At 37.7% G+C, this 15,911-nt stretch overlaps 1 protein-coding gene across 1 annotated transcript in view; it reads left to right on the top strand.

Moving 5' to 3' along the window:
• LOC107872921 (putative glycerol-3-phosphate transporter 4) overlaps nucleotides 1–10,850 on the top strand; it is a 16,439-nt gene extending 5,589 nt beyond the window's left edge. The window contains exons 2-3 of the mRNA XM_016719592.2: nucleotides 7,601–8,140; nucleotides 10,297–10,850. Coding sequence (XP_016575078.2) covers nucleotides 7,601–8,140; nucleotides 10,297–10,334 — 578 coding nt within the window. The 3' untranslated portion in view covers nucleotides 10,335–10,850. The remainder of the gene's footprint in view (nucleotides 1–7,600; nucleotides 8,141–10,296) is intronic.
• Nucleotides 10,851–15,911: the final 5,061 nt, after the last annotated feature.

Raw genomic sequence — 15,911 nt, 5'->3', positions numbered from 1 at the left:
CAGCTGTCCAGTCCCCCCAACCCGGCATTCAATCAGCTGCCGCCCGGTCTCCAGCCGCCAAATTGGGCTCCAACAGGCCGAGACCCCGCCTGCACCCGCCACGCCGTCGTCCTCAGCCGCAGCCCCAAGCGAAATCCGGTGACTTCTAACCTTTGTTATTTCATTATTTCATTATTTCGTTATTTCATATTGCATTTTAGTTCGTTATCTCATATTTCATATCGCATTTTAGTTCGTTATCTCATATTTCATATTGTGAACATTGTCTGTTGACTGTTGTTGCTGTTGCGGCGGTCGCTGCTTAGTTTTGCTTCGGGAGTAGTCCCGTCAACGTGTGTGTGCCTTGTATCTCCTGGCTGCTGCTTGGATATTGCCACCGGCTATATCCTTTTACTTCCCTATTTTTTGCGTGTAGTTGTGGCTGTGGGCGGTAATGGGTGGTTAGGGTCATGTCCGAGGGGGTTGGGGCGTGGGGCTGTGGCGGGGGCGGGAGATGGGGGGAGGGCGGGAGTGGGTGGGAGGCCAAGGTTTGGCCGAGGGGGGGGTAGTGGGGGGCGCGTGGATAGCGACGGTAGGCTGAGGGTTGGGTCTTGGAATATAGGGACCCTTCAGGGGAAGTCCATAGAGCTGGTGAAGATTCTTAGGAAGAGAAGGATCAACCTTGCGTGTGTCCAAGAGACCAAGTGGGTAGGGTCTAAGGCTAGGGATGTGGACGGTTACAAGCTGTGGTACTCTGGGAGCGACAGGCGTAGGAATGGAGTTGGCATCTTGGTAGATGAAGAGCTTAGAGGTCAGGTAGTGGAGGTGAAGAGGATCAACGATAGGTTGATGACTATCAAGTTGGTCATTCGGGGGTTTACCCTGAACGTGTGTAGTGCCTATGCGCCGCATGTGGGATCGGAGGGGGAGGAGAAGATGCGGTTCTGGGAGGCCTTGGAGGACGTGGTGAGAGGCGTGCCCAGTCCGGAGAAGATTGTGGTAGCAGGGGATTTCAACGGGCACATCGGGGCGCTACCGGGAGGCTTTGGGGATGTGCATGGAGGTTTTGGTTTTGGGGAGAGAAATGAAGAGGGGGCGACCCTATTGGAGTTTGCGAGGGCGTTTGGGCTGGTGGTGGTGAACTCGGGCTTCCCGAAGAAGGACGACCACCTGATCACTTTTCGGAGCGCGGTAGCCAGGACCCAGATTGACTTCTTGTTGCTTAGGAAAGGGGATAGGGCGCTGTGTAAAGATTGTAAAGTCATCCCGAGTGAGAACCTTTCGACCCAACATAGGCTCTTGGTTATGGATCTGGGTATGAAGAAGAATAAAAAGAGGAGGAGTAAGGAGTGTAGACCGAGAATTAAGTGGGGCGGTTTGACGCCAGTGAATGCGTGGGAGATAGGGGAGAGGTTGGCGGGAATGGGGGTGTGGGAGTGTAGGGGGGACGTGGATAATATGTGGGACAGGGCGGCAGCGTGCATCAGGGAAAATGCAAGGGAGGTGTTGGGTGTTTCTAGGGGCCGGGCCGGACATCATCGGGGGGATTGGTGGTGGAATGAAGAGGTGGGGAAGAAAGTGGAGACCAAGAAAGAGTCGTATGCTAAGTTGGTGGAAAGTAAGGACGAAGAAGAGAAGCGGGTAAACAGGAAAGAGTACAAGCTAGCAAGGAAGGAGGCGAAGTCAGCGGTCACGGCAGCTAAGACGGCTGCTTTTGAGAGCTTGTATGCAGGGTTACAGGGGAAAGGAGGGGAGAAAAAGTTGTTCCGACTCGCTAAGGCTAGGGAGAGGAAGGGTCGTGACCTCGATCAGGTGCGGTGCATTAAGGGGGAGGACGGTAGAGTGTTGGTGGAGGACGGCCACATAAAGAAGAGATGGCAGTCGTACTTTCATAGGCTCTTGAATGACGAGGGGGACAGAGCTATTGTGTTAGGGGAACTGGAGCACTCAGGGGAGTGTCGGGATTTTAGCTATTGTAGACGTTTTAAGGTAGACGAGGTTAGACAGGCAGTCCGCAGGATGCGAAGGGGTAGGGCGACGGGGCCGGATGAGATACCGGTGGAGTTTTGGAAGTTCGTTGGAGAGGCTGGTGTAAGGTGGTTGACTGCATTGTTCAATGAAATTTTCAGGACAGCAAAGATGCCCGAGGCGTGGAGGTGGAGTACCATGATCCCCCTCTATAAGAATAAGGGGGACATTCAGTGTTGCAATAACTATAGGGGGATTAAGTTACTGAGTCACTCTATGAAGATCTGGGAGAGAGTGGTCGAGGTGAGGCTGAGACGGATAGTGTCTATCTCGGAAAACCAGTTCGGATTTATGCCCGGCCGCTCGACGACGGAGGCAATTCACCTGGTACGGCGGTTGGTGGAGCAATATAGGGAAAGGAAGAAGGATTTGCACATGGTGTTCATCGACCTAGAAAAGGCGTACGACAAAGTCCCCAGGGAGGTGCTTTGGAGATGCTTGGAGGTGAGTGGAGTACCGCAGGCATATAGCAGAGTAATTAAGGATATGTATGAGGGAGCGGAAACCCAGGTGAGGACGGCGGGAGGAGACTCAGAGCATTTCACTGTCCTGACAGGATTGCATCAGGGATCTACTCTTAGTCCCTTTTTGTTTGCGCTAGTAATGGATGTGTTAACGCGGCGTATCCAAGGGGAGGTGCCGTGGTGTATGCTTTTTGCAGACGATGTAGTCCTGATAGATGAGACGCGAGGGGGTGTGAACGACAAATTAGAGCTGTGGAGGCAAACTCTGGAGTCTAAAGGGTTCAGGGTGAGCAGAACCAAGACAGAGTATGTGGAATGTAAGTTTAATGACGTAAGGCGAGAGAATGAGGTAGTGGTGAGGCTAGAAGCGCAGGAGGTAAAGAAAAGGGATAAGTTCAAGTACCTCGGGTCCGTGATCCAGAGTAACGGTGAGATTGACGAGGATGTCTCGCACCGTATCGGGGCGGGATGGATGAAGTGGAAACTTGCATCGGGGGTGCTGTGTGATAAGAAGGTGCCGCCCAAGCTTAAAGGTAAATTCTATAGGGTGGTAGTCCGTCCGGCCTTGCTGTATGGAGCGGAGTGTTGGCCAGTTAAGAACTCCCACACCCAAAGAATGAAGGTGGCAGAAATGCGGATGTTGCGCTGGATGTGTGGACTGACCCGAAGGGATAGAGCTCGGAATGAGACTATCCGGGAGAAGGTTGGGGTGACTTCAGTGGAGTGTAAGATGCGGGAAGCACGATTGAGATGGTTCGGACACGTGAAGAGGAGGGGCATGGATGCCCCGGTCCGTAGGTGTGAGAGGCTAGCGTTGGATGGTTTTAGACGGGGTAGGGGTAGACCGAAGAAGTACTGGGGTGAGGTGATTAGGCGGGACATGGAACAGTTACAGCTTACCGAGGACATGACCCTAGATAGGAAGGTCTGGAAGACGCGAATTACGGCAGAGGATTAGGGCCTGTTCGGGTCGCTAATGTAGGGAGGTAATTGGTGGGGGTGTATTCCTGGTATGATTCCGTATTCAATGTTCTGTTCCGTGTTCCGTGTTCTATGTTTGTTACGAATCTGTGTGCTTTCCTCTGCTTTATATTCCTGCATTCCTGCTTTACTCTGTTTTATATTCCTTATGGCTGCAGTATCTATGTTATGTCATCTGCTTCTGTGCTGTACTATGTGTTTGTTTGATATCTCGTAACTTGAGCCGGGGGTCTTTCGGAAACAGCCTTTCTACTTCATCAGAGGTAGAGGTATGGACTGCGTACATCTTACCCCCCCCAGACCCCACAAAGTGGGAATACACTGGGTTTGTTGTTGTTGTTGTTGTTTTTCTCAACATTATCTATTTCTTTTTTTTTCTTTTTTTAATTCATTTGTCTCAACCTTTATTTTTCTTTTATTTGTGGTTTTTATCATTTCTCTTTTTTTTCCTTATTTTTCTCAAACTTTATTTTTATTTTTTTCCTCTCATTTTTGTTTTTCTCAATTTTTTAATTCATTGTTTTTTTCTTAATCTTTATTTTTTTCTCGCGTTTTTTTTCTGAATCTCTTTTTTTTTATTTCTCTATTTTGTTTGATCTCTTTTTTCCTTTTTCTCAACTTCTATTAATATTTTGCTACTAAATTAAAAAAATTGAATAATTTGCGAAGGGATTTTTTTTTTGACATCAAAGCAAATTTACAACAACAAAAAACCCAGTGTATTCCCACAAAGTGGGGTCTGGGGAGAGTAGAGTGTACGCAGTCCATACCGCTACCTCAGATGAAGTAGAGAGGCTGTTTCCGATAGACTCCCGGCTCAAGACAGATAACAAATATAACAAAACATAAAAGCAAACATCAAATAAGGGGTGGCAAACTGCTAGATAATAAAGAAAACAAGACACCCACAAAGTAATATTATAAACTTGCTATACGAAATCATAGACATCACCAAAACACCATGAATAAGAGGCTACAAGACACTAGAAGCACCAATACAAACCAAGCACTCTTACTTTCTATTACGAACGTACTCCTACCTACTAGCCCTCTACCCTAAAATAGCATGTACGCTATTTTAGGCTAGTCTCGTTGAACTATATATTGTCAAGCATACTGCTGCCTCTCAGCTAAAAGGGGCAGCCCGGGGCACTGAGCTCTCGCTATGCGCAGAGTCCGCGGAAGAGCTCAACCACAAGGATCTATTGTACGTAGCCTCATCTTACATTTTTGCAAGGGGCTGTTTGCTGATAAATAAACTCATCATATGACACATAAATTCCCAAAGTAGCCGATAGAGCCAAATAGCCCGTTTGGCCAAGCTTTTGGGAGACCAAAAGTGCTTACTTTTTTCAAGAAAAAAAAAACTTAATTTTAAAAAAGTGGTGTGTTTGGCCAAGCTTTTGGGAGAAGATAAGTGCTTTTGGATAGTGTCAACTCTTGCTCATGGGGTGTAACTTGTCGGCTAAGTCTTGCCTCTAAGACGAGTTATAGAATATCTCATAAATTAAGACACGATGTGGTAGTGTTAACTCTTGCCCATGGGGTGTAACTTGTTGTTTGAAAGTCCTTGGACTAATTCGAGCCTCTAAGGCAAGAGTTATAGAACATTTCACAAATAAAAGGCATAATGTGATAGTGTCAACTCTTACCCATAGGGCATAAATTGTTGTTTAGAAGTCCTTGATTTATAAAACATCTCATAAATCAAGACACAATGTAGTAGTGTCAAATCTTGTCCGTGGAGCGTAACTTGTTGTTTAAAACTCCTTGGGCTAAGTCTTGTCTTTAAAGCAAGAGTTATAGAACATCTCATAAATCAAAACATAATGTGATAGTGTCATTTTTACCCATAGGGCATAACTTGTTATTTGAAAGTCCTTGAGTTAAGTCTTGCCTCTAGGGCAAGAGTTATAGAATATCTCATAAATCAAAACACAATGTGGTAATGTCAACTCTTACCTATGGGGCACAACTTGTTACTTGAAAGTCCTTGGTCTAAATCTTGCCTCTAAGGAAAGAGTTATAGAATATCTCATAAATCAATAAACAATGTGGCGGTATCGACCCTTGTCCGTGGGACATAACTTGTTGTTTGATGGTCCTTAGGTTGAGGCTTACTTCTAAGACAAGAGTTATAGAACATTTCATAAGTAAAAAATACAATGTGTTAGTGTTGACTCTTGCCCAATATACGTAGCTTGTTTGAAAATTCTTGGGATAAGTCGTGCCTCTAAGGCGAGAGTTGTAGAATATCTCATAAATAAAGATATAACGTGGTAGTGTCAACTCTTGCCCGTGGGACATAATTTATTATTTGAAAGTCCTTGAGTTAAGTCTTGCCTCTAAGGCAGGAGTTGTAGAACATCTCATAAATGAAGACATAACGTGTTAGTGTCAACTCTTGCCCGTGGGACATAATTTGTAGCTTGATAGTCTTGAGTTAAGTCTTGCCTCTAAGGCAATAGTTGTAGAACATCTCATAAATGAAGACATAACGTGGTAGAGTCAACTCTTGTCCGTGGGACATAATTTGTTGTTTGAAAGTCCTTGAGCTAAGTCTTGCCTTTAAGGTAAGAGTTATAGAACATCTCATAAATCGAAACACAATGTGGTAGTGTCAACTCTTGCCCATGAAACATAACTTGTTGTTTGAAAGTCATAAGTCTTGCCTCTACAATGTGGTAGTGTCAACTCTTGCCCATGAAACGTAGCTTGTTGTTTGCAAGTCATGAGTTTTGCCTTTATAATGTAATAGTGTCAATCTTGCTCATGAGATGTAACTTGATTGGAAGAAATCGAAAAAAGAACAAAAATAATAAAAATTGCGGAAAAAGAAGAAAATGAAGAAAAATATTTAAAAAATAAAAATATAAGAAAATGTAGAAGTTGAGAGAGAACGGAGAAAAAAATAAAGGTTGATAAAATTAAAAAAAGATAAAATAAAAATAAAGGCCGAGAAAAATTTAAAAAGAAAAAAGGAAAAAAATTAAAGAAAAATAAAAAAAGTTTTTTAAATAAAAGTAGACGTTAAGAGGAGTAAAGGAAAAAAAAGTAAGGTTTGAGAAAAACTAAAAAGAATAAAAATAAAAAAGGAAATAAAAAATAAAAAATCAAAGTAAAATAAAAAATAAAAATAAAAAGTTGAGAGGAAAAAAGAAAAAAAATAAGGGTCGAGAAAAATCAAAAATAAAAAGAGAAAATAAAAAATAAAAATCAAAGTATAATTAAAAAGAGAAAAAATAAAAGTTGAAAGATGAATAAGTATGAAGTTGTTATCCATTATAAGGATCATTTATGTAATTTACTCCATTGGTCAGCGGCAATTTTGTTGAAAATACATTACTTACTAGCTAAAGACTATTTTTATGAAGTTTTTTTATTTAGGGTCAAAATTTGAAAGTCACCTTATTTTGAGACTATTCCTGTAGTTTCCCCTTTTTAACAATATTCAATACTATTTTAAGGAAAAATAAATCATAAAATTTATCATTAAAATTTTTTCAATATTGTGGGTGCCTAAAGCAAACATTTTGCTAGCTTCACCTCGAGTCACCCCTGTCTAAACTGACCACCTTAAGTGAGAAGTAGGAAGTATAAACTTACATGTTTTAGAATAATTAAAAGAAGCCATCTGAGTCTGTTAGAACTTCCAATTATGCAGATAATAGTTTGAGGGTGCATTAGTTTAAGGTACGATAAGGTGCATGTCTAATAAGTTTGAAAGGCGGTTCCTAAACGAACTGCATTCTTAACAAGTAATTTCAGCTAGGTTTCCTTTTCCCTGAAGTATTACTAGCAAAGTAGTGTATCTAGTTCAACTTTTCACTCCTTAATAGAATCTTGTTAGACATGTTTGTTGGTTATATTCTTGCTTTGATGTCAAATGTTTCTCGGGTTCTACCTACAAAGTAATAGTTCTCCATTTGTCACAATTGTTCCCCTTATCTTTTAAAAGTAATGAATATATTAAACTTAACTGATGAACTTTAAAATAATAATAATCTTTTTTTTTTGTATGATAACTAGTATCAACGTTCATTGTACTTTGAAGATACATTGTCAGAATTCCCTTTTTTCCTATTTGTAAATTTCCAAGTGACGCATGGTCATGTTCCTCATCTTGGTTCTTGTTGATCACTTTGCAGCTATAGGGGGGGAGTATGTTTCAGTAAAATCTGCTGGGAATCTCTCTGCTCTGTTTGATGTTGGAGGTATAGTTGGTGGAATTCTAGCTGGACATCTATCGGACAAGCTTGATGCTCGTGCTACTACCGCAGCCAGCTTCATGTATGCAGCTATACCTTCTATGCTTCTGTATTGCAAATATGGAGGTGCATCAAAGTTGATCAACATTCTGCTCATGATGTTAGCTGGCTTGTTTGTTAATGGGCCTTATGCGCTTATAACAACTGCAGTTTCAGCAGATTTGGGTACTCACAGCTCTTTGAAAGGGGATTCACGAGCACTTGCTACAGTTACTGCCATTATTGATGGTACTGGATCTATGGGTGCTGCTTTAGGTCCTCTTTTGACGGGCTTTCTTTCAACAAAAGGATGGGATGCAGTTTTTATAATGCTTGTTATTGGTGCACTTTGTGCTGGTCTTCTTCTATCTCGTTTGGTTCTTTTTGAACTTAGTGAGAAGTTCTCTAAACACCCGATCTGTGGACAACAAAATAGCGAAGGTAACACATATCTCCATTTGTGTGTCTGTTTGTCATTTTGTATTTGTTCAACTTTGTCTATCATCCTTACTTCTTTTTTCTTTTTCTGTCTTTGAAAGGTAACATTTCCTTATTTCATTTCTTCTTCTCTGCTACGTCCAGTACAAATACATAATTTATTGATGTTTAAGAGCATAAGCATATCATTTGGTGAAAGCATTAGCATTTGGGCAGTAGGATGAAATGAATTAGAAATATTTTCTTTTTTAATCAGGTTCACAGAATACTGAAAAAGATACATGGACACTTCGCTCCCCTTTTTTTTAAAGAAAATCCTTTTGGGGTTTTGGGGAAAAAATGTTTTGTTTAAATGTCTTGGTAACACTTTTATATCAAGAAACAAGTAACAAATGACTATTGCTGTCATGTCCTGTTTAAGCTTGGTGACAATAATTTATCCGGATAAAGGGGAAGCAGATAGATAGTACTTCTGGTAAGGGTAAAGGAGAAGTCAAAATGTTTTATCCTTTTTATACTGTTCCTGTATGATAAAAGTTCTAGTCAAGATATTATAGTTGTATCCTGTATAAGAAAATTTCATGTTCCCAAGTATTCATGGTCTTAGCTTATAGACTCGTGGAGTAAATGATGAAATTATTAGAGTTTGGAACCTAATCATCAAATTTATTAGGCTGTAATCATGTTGTAGATCCCTGTGCAAGTCTGGTGTATTGGATCAGTAGTATGCGATATCGTTTGCAGTGATGAATGGAAATTTAAACGTCATGATGCAGAGCAGTAGTTTAGTCAGTTCTATATATTGGTGTATATGATTATTAATTATCTTTTGTGTGGGCCATGCAAAATATCTTACATCAAAATGATAAGAACTTATCCTTTGTTTATGTTCATCTGATCTCCATATATGTCGCACATAATTTTTTCCCTACGTGTTCAATGTGAAAACTACCATGCCTACTGAATCCACCTTCAACTGTTTTTGATCTCCTCCCACATTTGTATCTTGGATGCACATGAGGAAATGAAAATACTAGCATGTGTTTGTTGTATACTCGATATATCTCCAATATTTAATTGAAATGCATTATATACTTGCATGGTCGAGTGCATCAAAATCTGGGTGACGCGAGTGGAGATCTTACTTCGGCATTTGTTGTTATTTTTGTTCTTTTCTATAAGAGTTATTTATTTATTTGAATTTTATCGTAATCCACCCCACCCCACCCCACCCAACCCAACCCAACCCAACCCCCCAAAAAAGATGGAATAGTTGATGTATAAAATGTGTTGAATGGAATGCCAATGCATGAAAATATGTTGGGACATGGTGAATACTGATATGTGCCTCTCCTTGCTTGTACAGTTATTACAGATATATTAGAGTAGCTTTGTCATGTTTCTTTTTATGCTCTGAAACTCTTAATTACATAATTTTTTTTTTTTCGGGGTGCTGCATCATTGTGTAATTATTATATGAACAACCATGAAAAAGTTATTTCAGATAATGAATCTTATCTGCATATTATTTTACTTCTCATACATTACAAATAGTGCTTTCTGTTTCTGTACATATTTGCAATTTGAATTCCCTTAGAAGTACCCAGAGACATGCTACAGTCTAAGACTTACTGCCATTTGTTTTGAGGATTGTTATTTAGAACCTTCTAGGAGATTTAAACTTGCAAAAATGAATCATGCCACAGCTAAAGAATGTCTCTCTGCACGTTCTTGCTTTTATGCTATCATACATTCATATTGAGTCATCTATTCATATGGGAGAAGATGGATGTACGTACTGACAGCTAAGGGTCAATCCCTTTTGTTGTCTTTTTGAGATAATATTTGTAGTTGAAATGACTTCAACCTCCACACAGGTGTTTCAATCTCCAGAAAAATTTTCACTAGTATCATTTTGTATTTTTCCCAAGAGGGAGTCATTCTTTTCCCTAGACCCCACTGCCCGCTCGTGGGATCTCATTGGATATGTTGTTGTAGGGAGTCATTCTTTTGACAGTTTATTTCAAAATATTAATTATTTCCTTTAGAAGATATGCCATTGTAGCTTGTTCTCTATCCTCAATGATTGCAAGTATATATGCTCGTAAATTTCAAAATTATGAACCATTTTCGTCTAAAGAAAGTTGCTTCATTTGCAGGTTCTGCATCTGAACCCCTTCTAAGAAACCAAAGATGAGTGAGTACTGGCTGGGCATCATTTTCTCAAGAAACAGAAAGAAATGGCAGCAGATACAAGTGCTACCTCCACGTGAGAACAGAACATAAGCAAAATCTATGGTATGAAAAGGCCAATGGGATCTCTGGAACTTGAGAAGCCATTTTGTCTTCAAAATTGCCATTAAATCTTTCTTTGATATGCTTCTGTTTTGGCGATATAAGTGCTTTTGTAGCTCGCTGGAGTTGGTGATGCCTCGAACGGAGTCTCCTTGGTATGTGTTTAAATGAAACAAAGGTCCTCTTGAGATGATGTATCAAAGGTTTAACTAGACGTGTGTTAGTTGTGCTATAGAACAAGTTTAACTAGAAGTGTGTTAGTTGTGCTATAGAACAAAGTGAGGGTAGATTATTAGATTTATTGTCACATCCAATGAATATCCGTTATTTGTTACTCCACTTAGTTCATATTATCCGTCTTGTAAGGTTTTCGCACAAGTTATTTTTCATAATAATATTTGTCTTATTTCTTCCTAAACCGCTCTCTTGATTACACTACATTTATTGAAACACTAAGGGATGTCGCGAACTATTGAACTGATTCCCTCTTCTTCTTACGAGAAAATGATCAAATTTCTGGGAGCATTCTGCCTGTGAAATCAACTAAACCTTTACTATCCAGAATCAAGAACCACTGTTTCTGCAACAATTTCTTCTGCAGTGAAGCAATATATCAGAATTTGGTCAGTTAATCGTGCCATTCTGCTGCAGATAATCTCAATTGAAGTCTCACGCGTTGAGAGGTAGTGTGTCAATTTAATATGGCAAAAGATATTTGAGTTATTATGATATAGAGGAGGAAAGGCTGTTGTTACATGAGCATTATCTAAAACAATGTGAAGATGTAAAAGTGTTGGCAATCATTGTTTCACTGAAATGCATTAGCATCTTGTCGCATGAGATGTAGCACTTAAGTTTTCTATAAAAATTGTAAAAAAGAAAATATTGTTTCGATGTGTGTGTTGAATAAAAACCAATTTGTTGAGAAATAATTAGTATAAAAATTGTAAAAGAAGAAATTAAGAAAATATTGTTTCGATGTATGTGTGTTAAATAAAAACCAATGCCTTCATTTTCAAATAAAGAGTTTCCATGCATAAATCAACTACTCTCATTGGTTGGAATGTTGACAAAATTGCCTATAAAGGCATGTCTTTGTTTCCATTTTGTATACACATAGAAAATATAATAAAAGTCCCTTACTATCTGTTTCTCAGTATCTCTATTTTGTTATTTTATTTTATAATACGTTATCAGCACGAGACTCTACTATATCAAAATTTGAAGGCTAAGATATTATTTTCTCTTTCTTTTAATATGTCTAATCTTACGAAACTTGAGTTTGTTGCCCTTCAAAGTTCGGGCAAGAACTACCTTTCATGGGTATTGGATGCTGAACTTCATTTGGATGTTAGTCTTGGATACACCATTAAAAATGAAAATAAAGCATCAAATCAAGATCGTGCTAGGACCATGATATTCTTACGTCATTATACTGATAAAATTTTAAAAATTGAATATCTTACTGTTAAAGATCTACTTGTTTTGTGGAATAACCTAAAAGAAAAGTATGACCACCTAAAAATGGTCATACATCCACAAGCATAATGTGATTGGATGCATCTGAGATTTCAAGACTATAAGTCTGTTCATGAGTATAATCCTGCCATGTTCAGAATTTTTTCTCGGTTGAAATTATGTGGAGAGACTATTAATGATGTTGATATGATGAAAAAAACACTCTCTATCTTTCATGCCTCAAATGTGCTCTTGCAGAAGCAATATCGAGAGAAGGATTTCAAAAAATATTCTAAACTAAGTTCTCACCTTCTTGTGGCTAAACAAAATAATGAATTGTTAATGAAAAATTACGAGCTTCGACCTACTGGGTCTACACCATTTCTTGAAGTGAATAAGGTGTACGCCCACCATGCTAGGCATGAAAAGGGTTGCGGATCTGATCATGGACGTGGACGTGGTCGTGGACGTGACTATGATCAAGAAAGAAATCATGTTTCTGGTACTAGTCACTCGTCAAATAAATGACTCTGTCAAAAGAAACAAGGAAAGAATGAGAAATGTTTAGGTGGTAAAGCATGTGTTTATTTTTTATGTGGTGCAAAAGGATACTATGTACATGATTGTCGTACTCCCAAACACTTGGTTGAGCTTTATCAAACATCACTAAAGAAAAAAGAGAAAAATCCTGAAGCTAATTTTATCTCTGAAAATTATGTTAGCGTTGTTAACTTTATATAGCAGATTTCTTCGAGCATCCTAAGGGAAAGATAGATGACCAGATTGGTGATGGTTCTATGGCTATGGAAAAGTGAACAACTTTTAATATTTGTTAGTAATAGTTGTGTAATGAATAAATGTTAAATTAGTTGTTCTATTTTATTAATAGTTTTATTTTAGTCATATTATCGTAAATTTCATAGTAATTTATTTTTGATTTGATCTTATCACATTTTAATAGTGCAATCTACTATATGCTTATGAAAAAAAAATTGCTCATTAAATTATAGTTTTAATTCTTTCATCTTTTTGGATATCATAAAATATAGTTCATCGAGTTATATTTATAGAGAAACATTTAATCAAATTACTTATAAGTTTTCTTTAACATGGACTAACTGTTAGTATTGATATTGTTTTCCCAACAATTATGTGAAAAAAAAATCTTAGTGCTTGTGACTTTCTATCAATACTTGCCATGAAAGTGAACATCACTCATTTAATTGCTCAAATATATTATACTACTTAGTATTGACTTTGTAGTTTATCTATCATTAATATTTAATATATATTTCTTTTGTGTATGTTATTTTATTTGAAGGTATGGATAATTTTCAAAGCAAGTTATGCAACTATGAAGACATTTGCTTAATTGATTCTGGTACAACACACACAATATTTAAAAATGAGAAATATTTTTCTCATTTAAGTATGGGCAAAATAAATGTTACTGTAATTTCTGGTAATACTAATTTGATTGAAGGTTTCGAAAGAGCCATTATAATTTTGCCTAAGGGAACTAAACTCATCATAAATAATGCTACATTTTCTCCTAAGTCTCAGAGAAACTTGTTGAGTTTTAAAAATATTCATGAAAATATTTATCATATCAAGACAATGGATAAGTTGAACCATGAGTATCTTAGTATTACCAAGAATGTTTTTGGGGAGACATGTGTTATAGAAAAGTTCTCTGCTTTATCTTCTGGCTTGTATTGGACAAAGATTAGTGCGATTGAGGCACATTCTATAGTATATCAAAAATTTACTAATTTTAATATTTTTGAACTTTGACACGATCGATTAGGACATTCTGGATCTATAATGATACGAATTATAGAAAATTCAAATGGACATCCAATAAGAACGTGAAGGTTCTTTCAAATAATAAATTTTCTTATACTACCTGTTATCAAGGCAAATTAATTGTGAGGCCATCACCAACTAAGGTTGAGATTGAGTCCCCTGCGTCCTCAGAACGTATACAAGAGAATATTTGTGGATCCATTCACCAACCTAGTGGGTCGTTTCGATATTTCATGGTCTTAATAGATGCTTCTTCTAGATGGTCTCATGTATGTCTATTGTCATCTCACAACTTGACATTTGCAAAATTATTGGAACAAATAATACAATTACGGACGCAGTTCACTGATAATCAGATCAAGTCTATTCGCCTTGATAATGTTGCAGAGTTTTCATCCTAGGCATTTAATGATTATTGCTTATCAATTGGGATAAAAGTTGAATATTTTATAGCTCATGTTCACACTCAAAATGGTCCTACTGAGTCATTAATTAAAAGTCTACAATTGGTAATAATTACTTATGAAAATTAAGTTGCCCACCTCTATTTGGGGTCATGCAATTTTGCATGTTGCAACACTTGTTCGTCTCAGCCCGATAAATTATCATAAATTTTCTCCGCTACAGTTGATTTTGGATCAAGAGTAATATATCTCATTTGAGAATTTTTGAATGTGCTGTGTATGTGCCTATTGTACCACCACATCGCACAAAGATGAGACCCTAAAGAAGGTTAGAAATATAGGTTTACTGCTCGATTTGTAGATTTTCGGTTTGATGAGACCGTTTTTCAAAATTAGGGGGAGAAAATAGTGAAATCAAAAGAGAAATTTTGTGAAAAAATTCATCACTGTCTCATCTTGATCCATGTGCTTCTATTTGTGAGCAAAAGGTACAAAAGATTATTCACTTGCAAAAAATTACAAATCAAACACCAGAAGCATTTACAAATTTAAAAAGGATTACAAAATCATACATTCCTGCAATGAATGTTCCAATACGAATTGAGGTCCCTGTAGGACCATCTACTAGTGTCGTGGCTAATGAGTCCAAATCACGCTTGAAGCGTGGTAGACCATGGGTTCTAAGGATCGAAATCCTAGAAAAAGAAAAATAAATGGTCAAGATGACACTACGAAAGAATTTCATCTGGAAGTTCAAGATTTGAACAATTTTGATATTTTCGAAGGAACCAATGAGCCTGAACCTCAAAAAAATGAGAAATTATCCATAAATACAAGTAATGGTGAAGCTAATTTGAATCGATCGAAAATAATGGTGGATTATGTCTTTGCATATGATATTGCAACAAAAATCATGCAAGATAGCGAGGATCTCGAACCTCAGTTAGTCACAGAATGTCGATAAAGAAATGATTGGCCAAAATGGTAAGAAGCAATTCAATCTGAGTTGAATTCACTTGTCAAGCGTGAAGTTTTTGGACCTATTGTTCAAACACCAAATGGTATTAAACCTATTGGCTATAAATGGGTCTTTGTGCGTAAAAAAAATGAGAAAAATGAAATACAAAGATATAAGGCACTCCTTGTTGCACAAGGATTTTCTCAAAGGCCTGGTGTCGATTATGAAGAGACATACTCACCAGTTATGGATGAAATAATATTACGTTATCTCATTAGTTTCACTGTTCATGAGAGACTTGAAATTCATTTGATGGATGTGGTTACAACCTATCTTTATGGATCACTTGATAATGAGATGTACATAAAAATTTCTGAAGGATATAAGATGCACGAGACATCTCGGGAAATGTATTCAATTAAATTACAAAGATCATTATATGGTTTGAAGCAATCTGGACGCATGTGGTATAGCCGTCTTAGTAAGTATTTATCTAAAGAAGATTATATAAATAATAAAATTTGCCCATGTGTTTTTATAAATAAAATAGTATCGAAGTTTCTTGTACTTATTGTTTATGTTGATGACATAAATCTTATTGGAACTCCAATAGAGCTTCAAAAGGCAATTGATTATTTAAAGATTGAATTTGAGAAAAAAGATCTTGGATGAACAAGATTATGTCTTGGTTTGCAATTGAGCATTTGACAAACGGTATCTTTGTCCATCAATCTACCTATACGAAAAAAGTTTTATATGGATGGAGCACATCCATTAAGTACTCCAATGGTTGTTTGATCACTTGATGTGATTAAAGATTCATTCCGGCCTCAAGAAAAAAATAAAAAAATTC

Source organism: Capsicum annuum, chromosome 6 (genome assembly GCF_002878395.1).
Source record: "Capsicum annuum cultivar UCD-10X-F1 chromosome 6, UCD10Xv1.1, whole genome shotgun sequence".
Lineage (NCBI taxonomy): Eukaryota > Viridiplantae > Streptophyta > Magnoliopsida > Solanales > Solanaceae > Capsicum > Capsicum annuum.
This window is presented reverse-complemented; position numbering and strand designations above follow the sequence as displayed.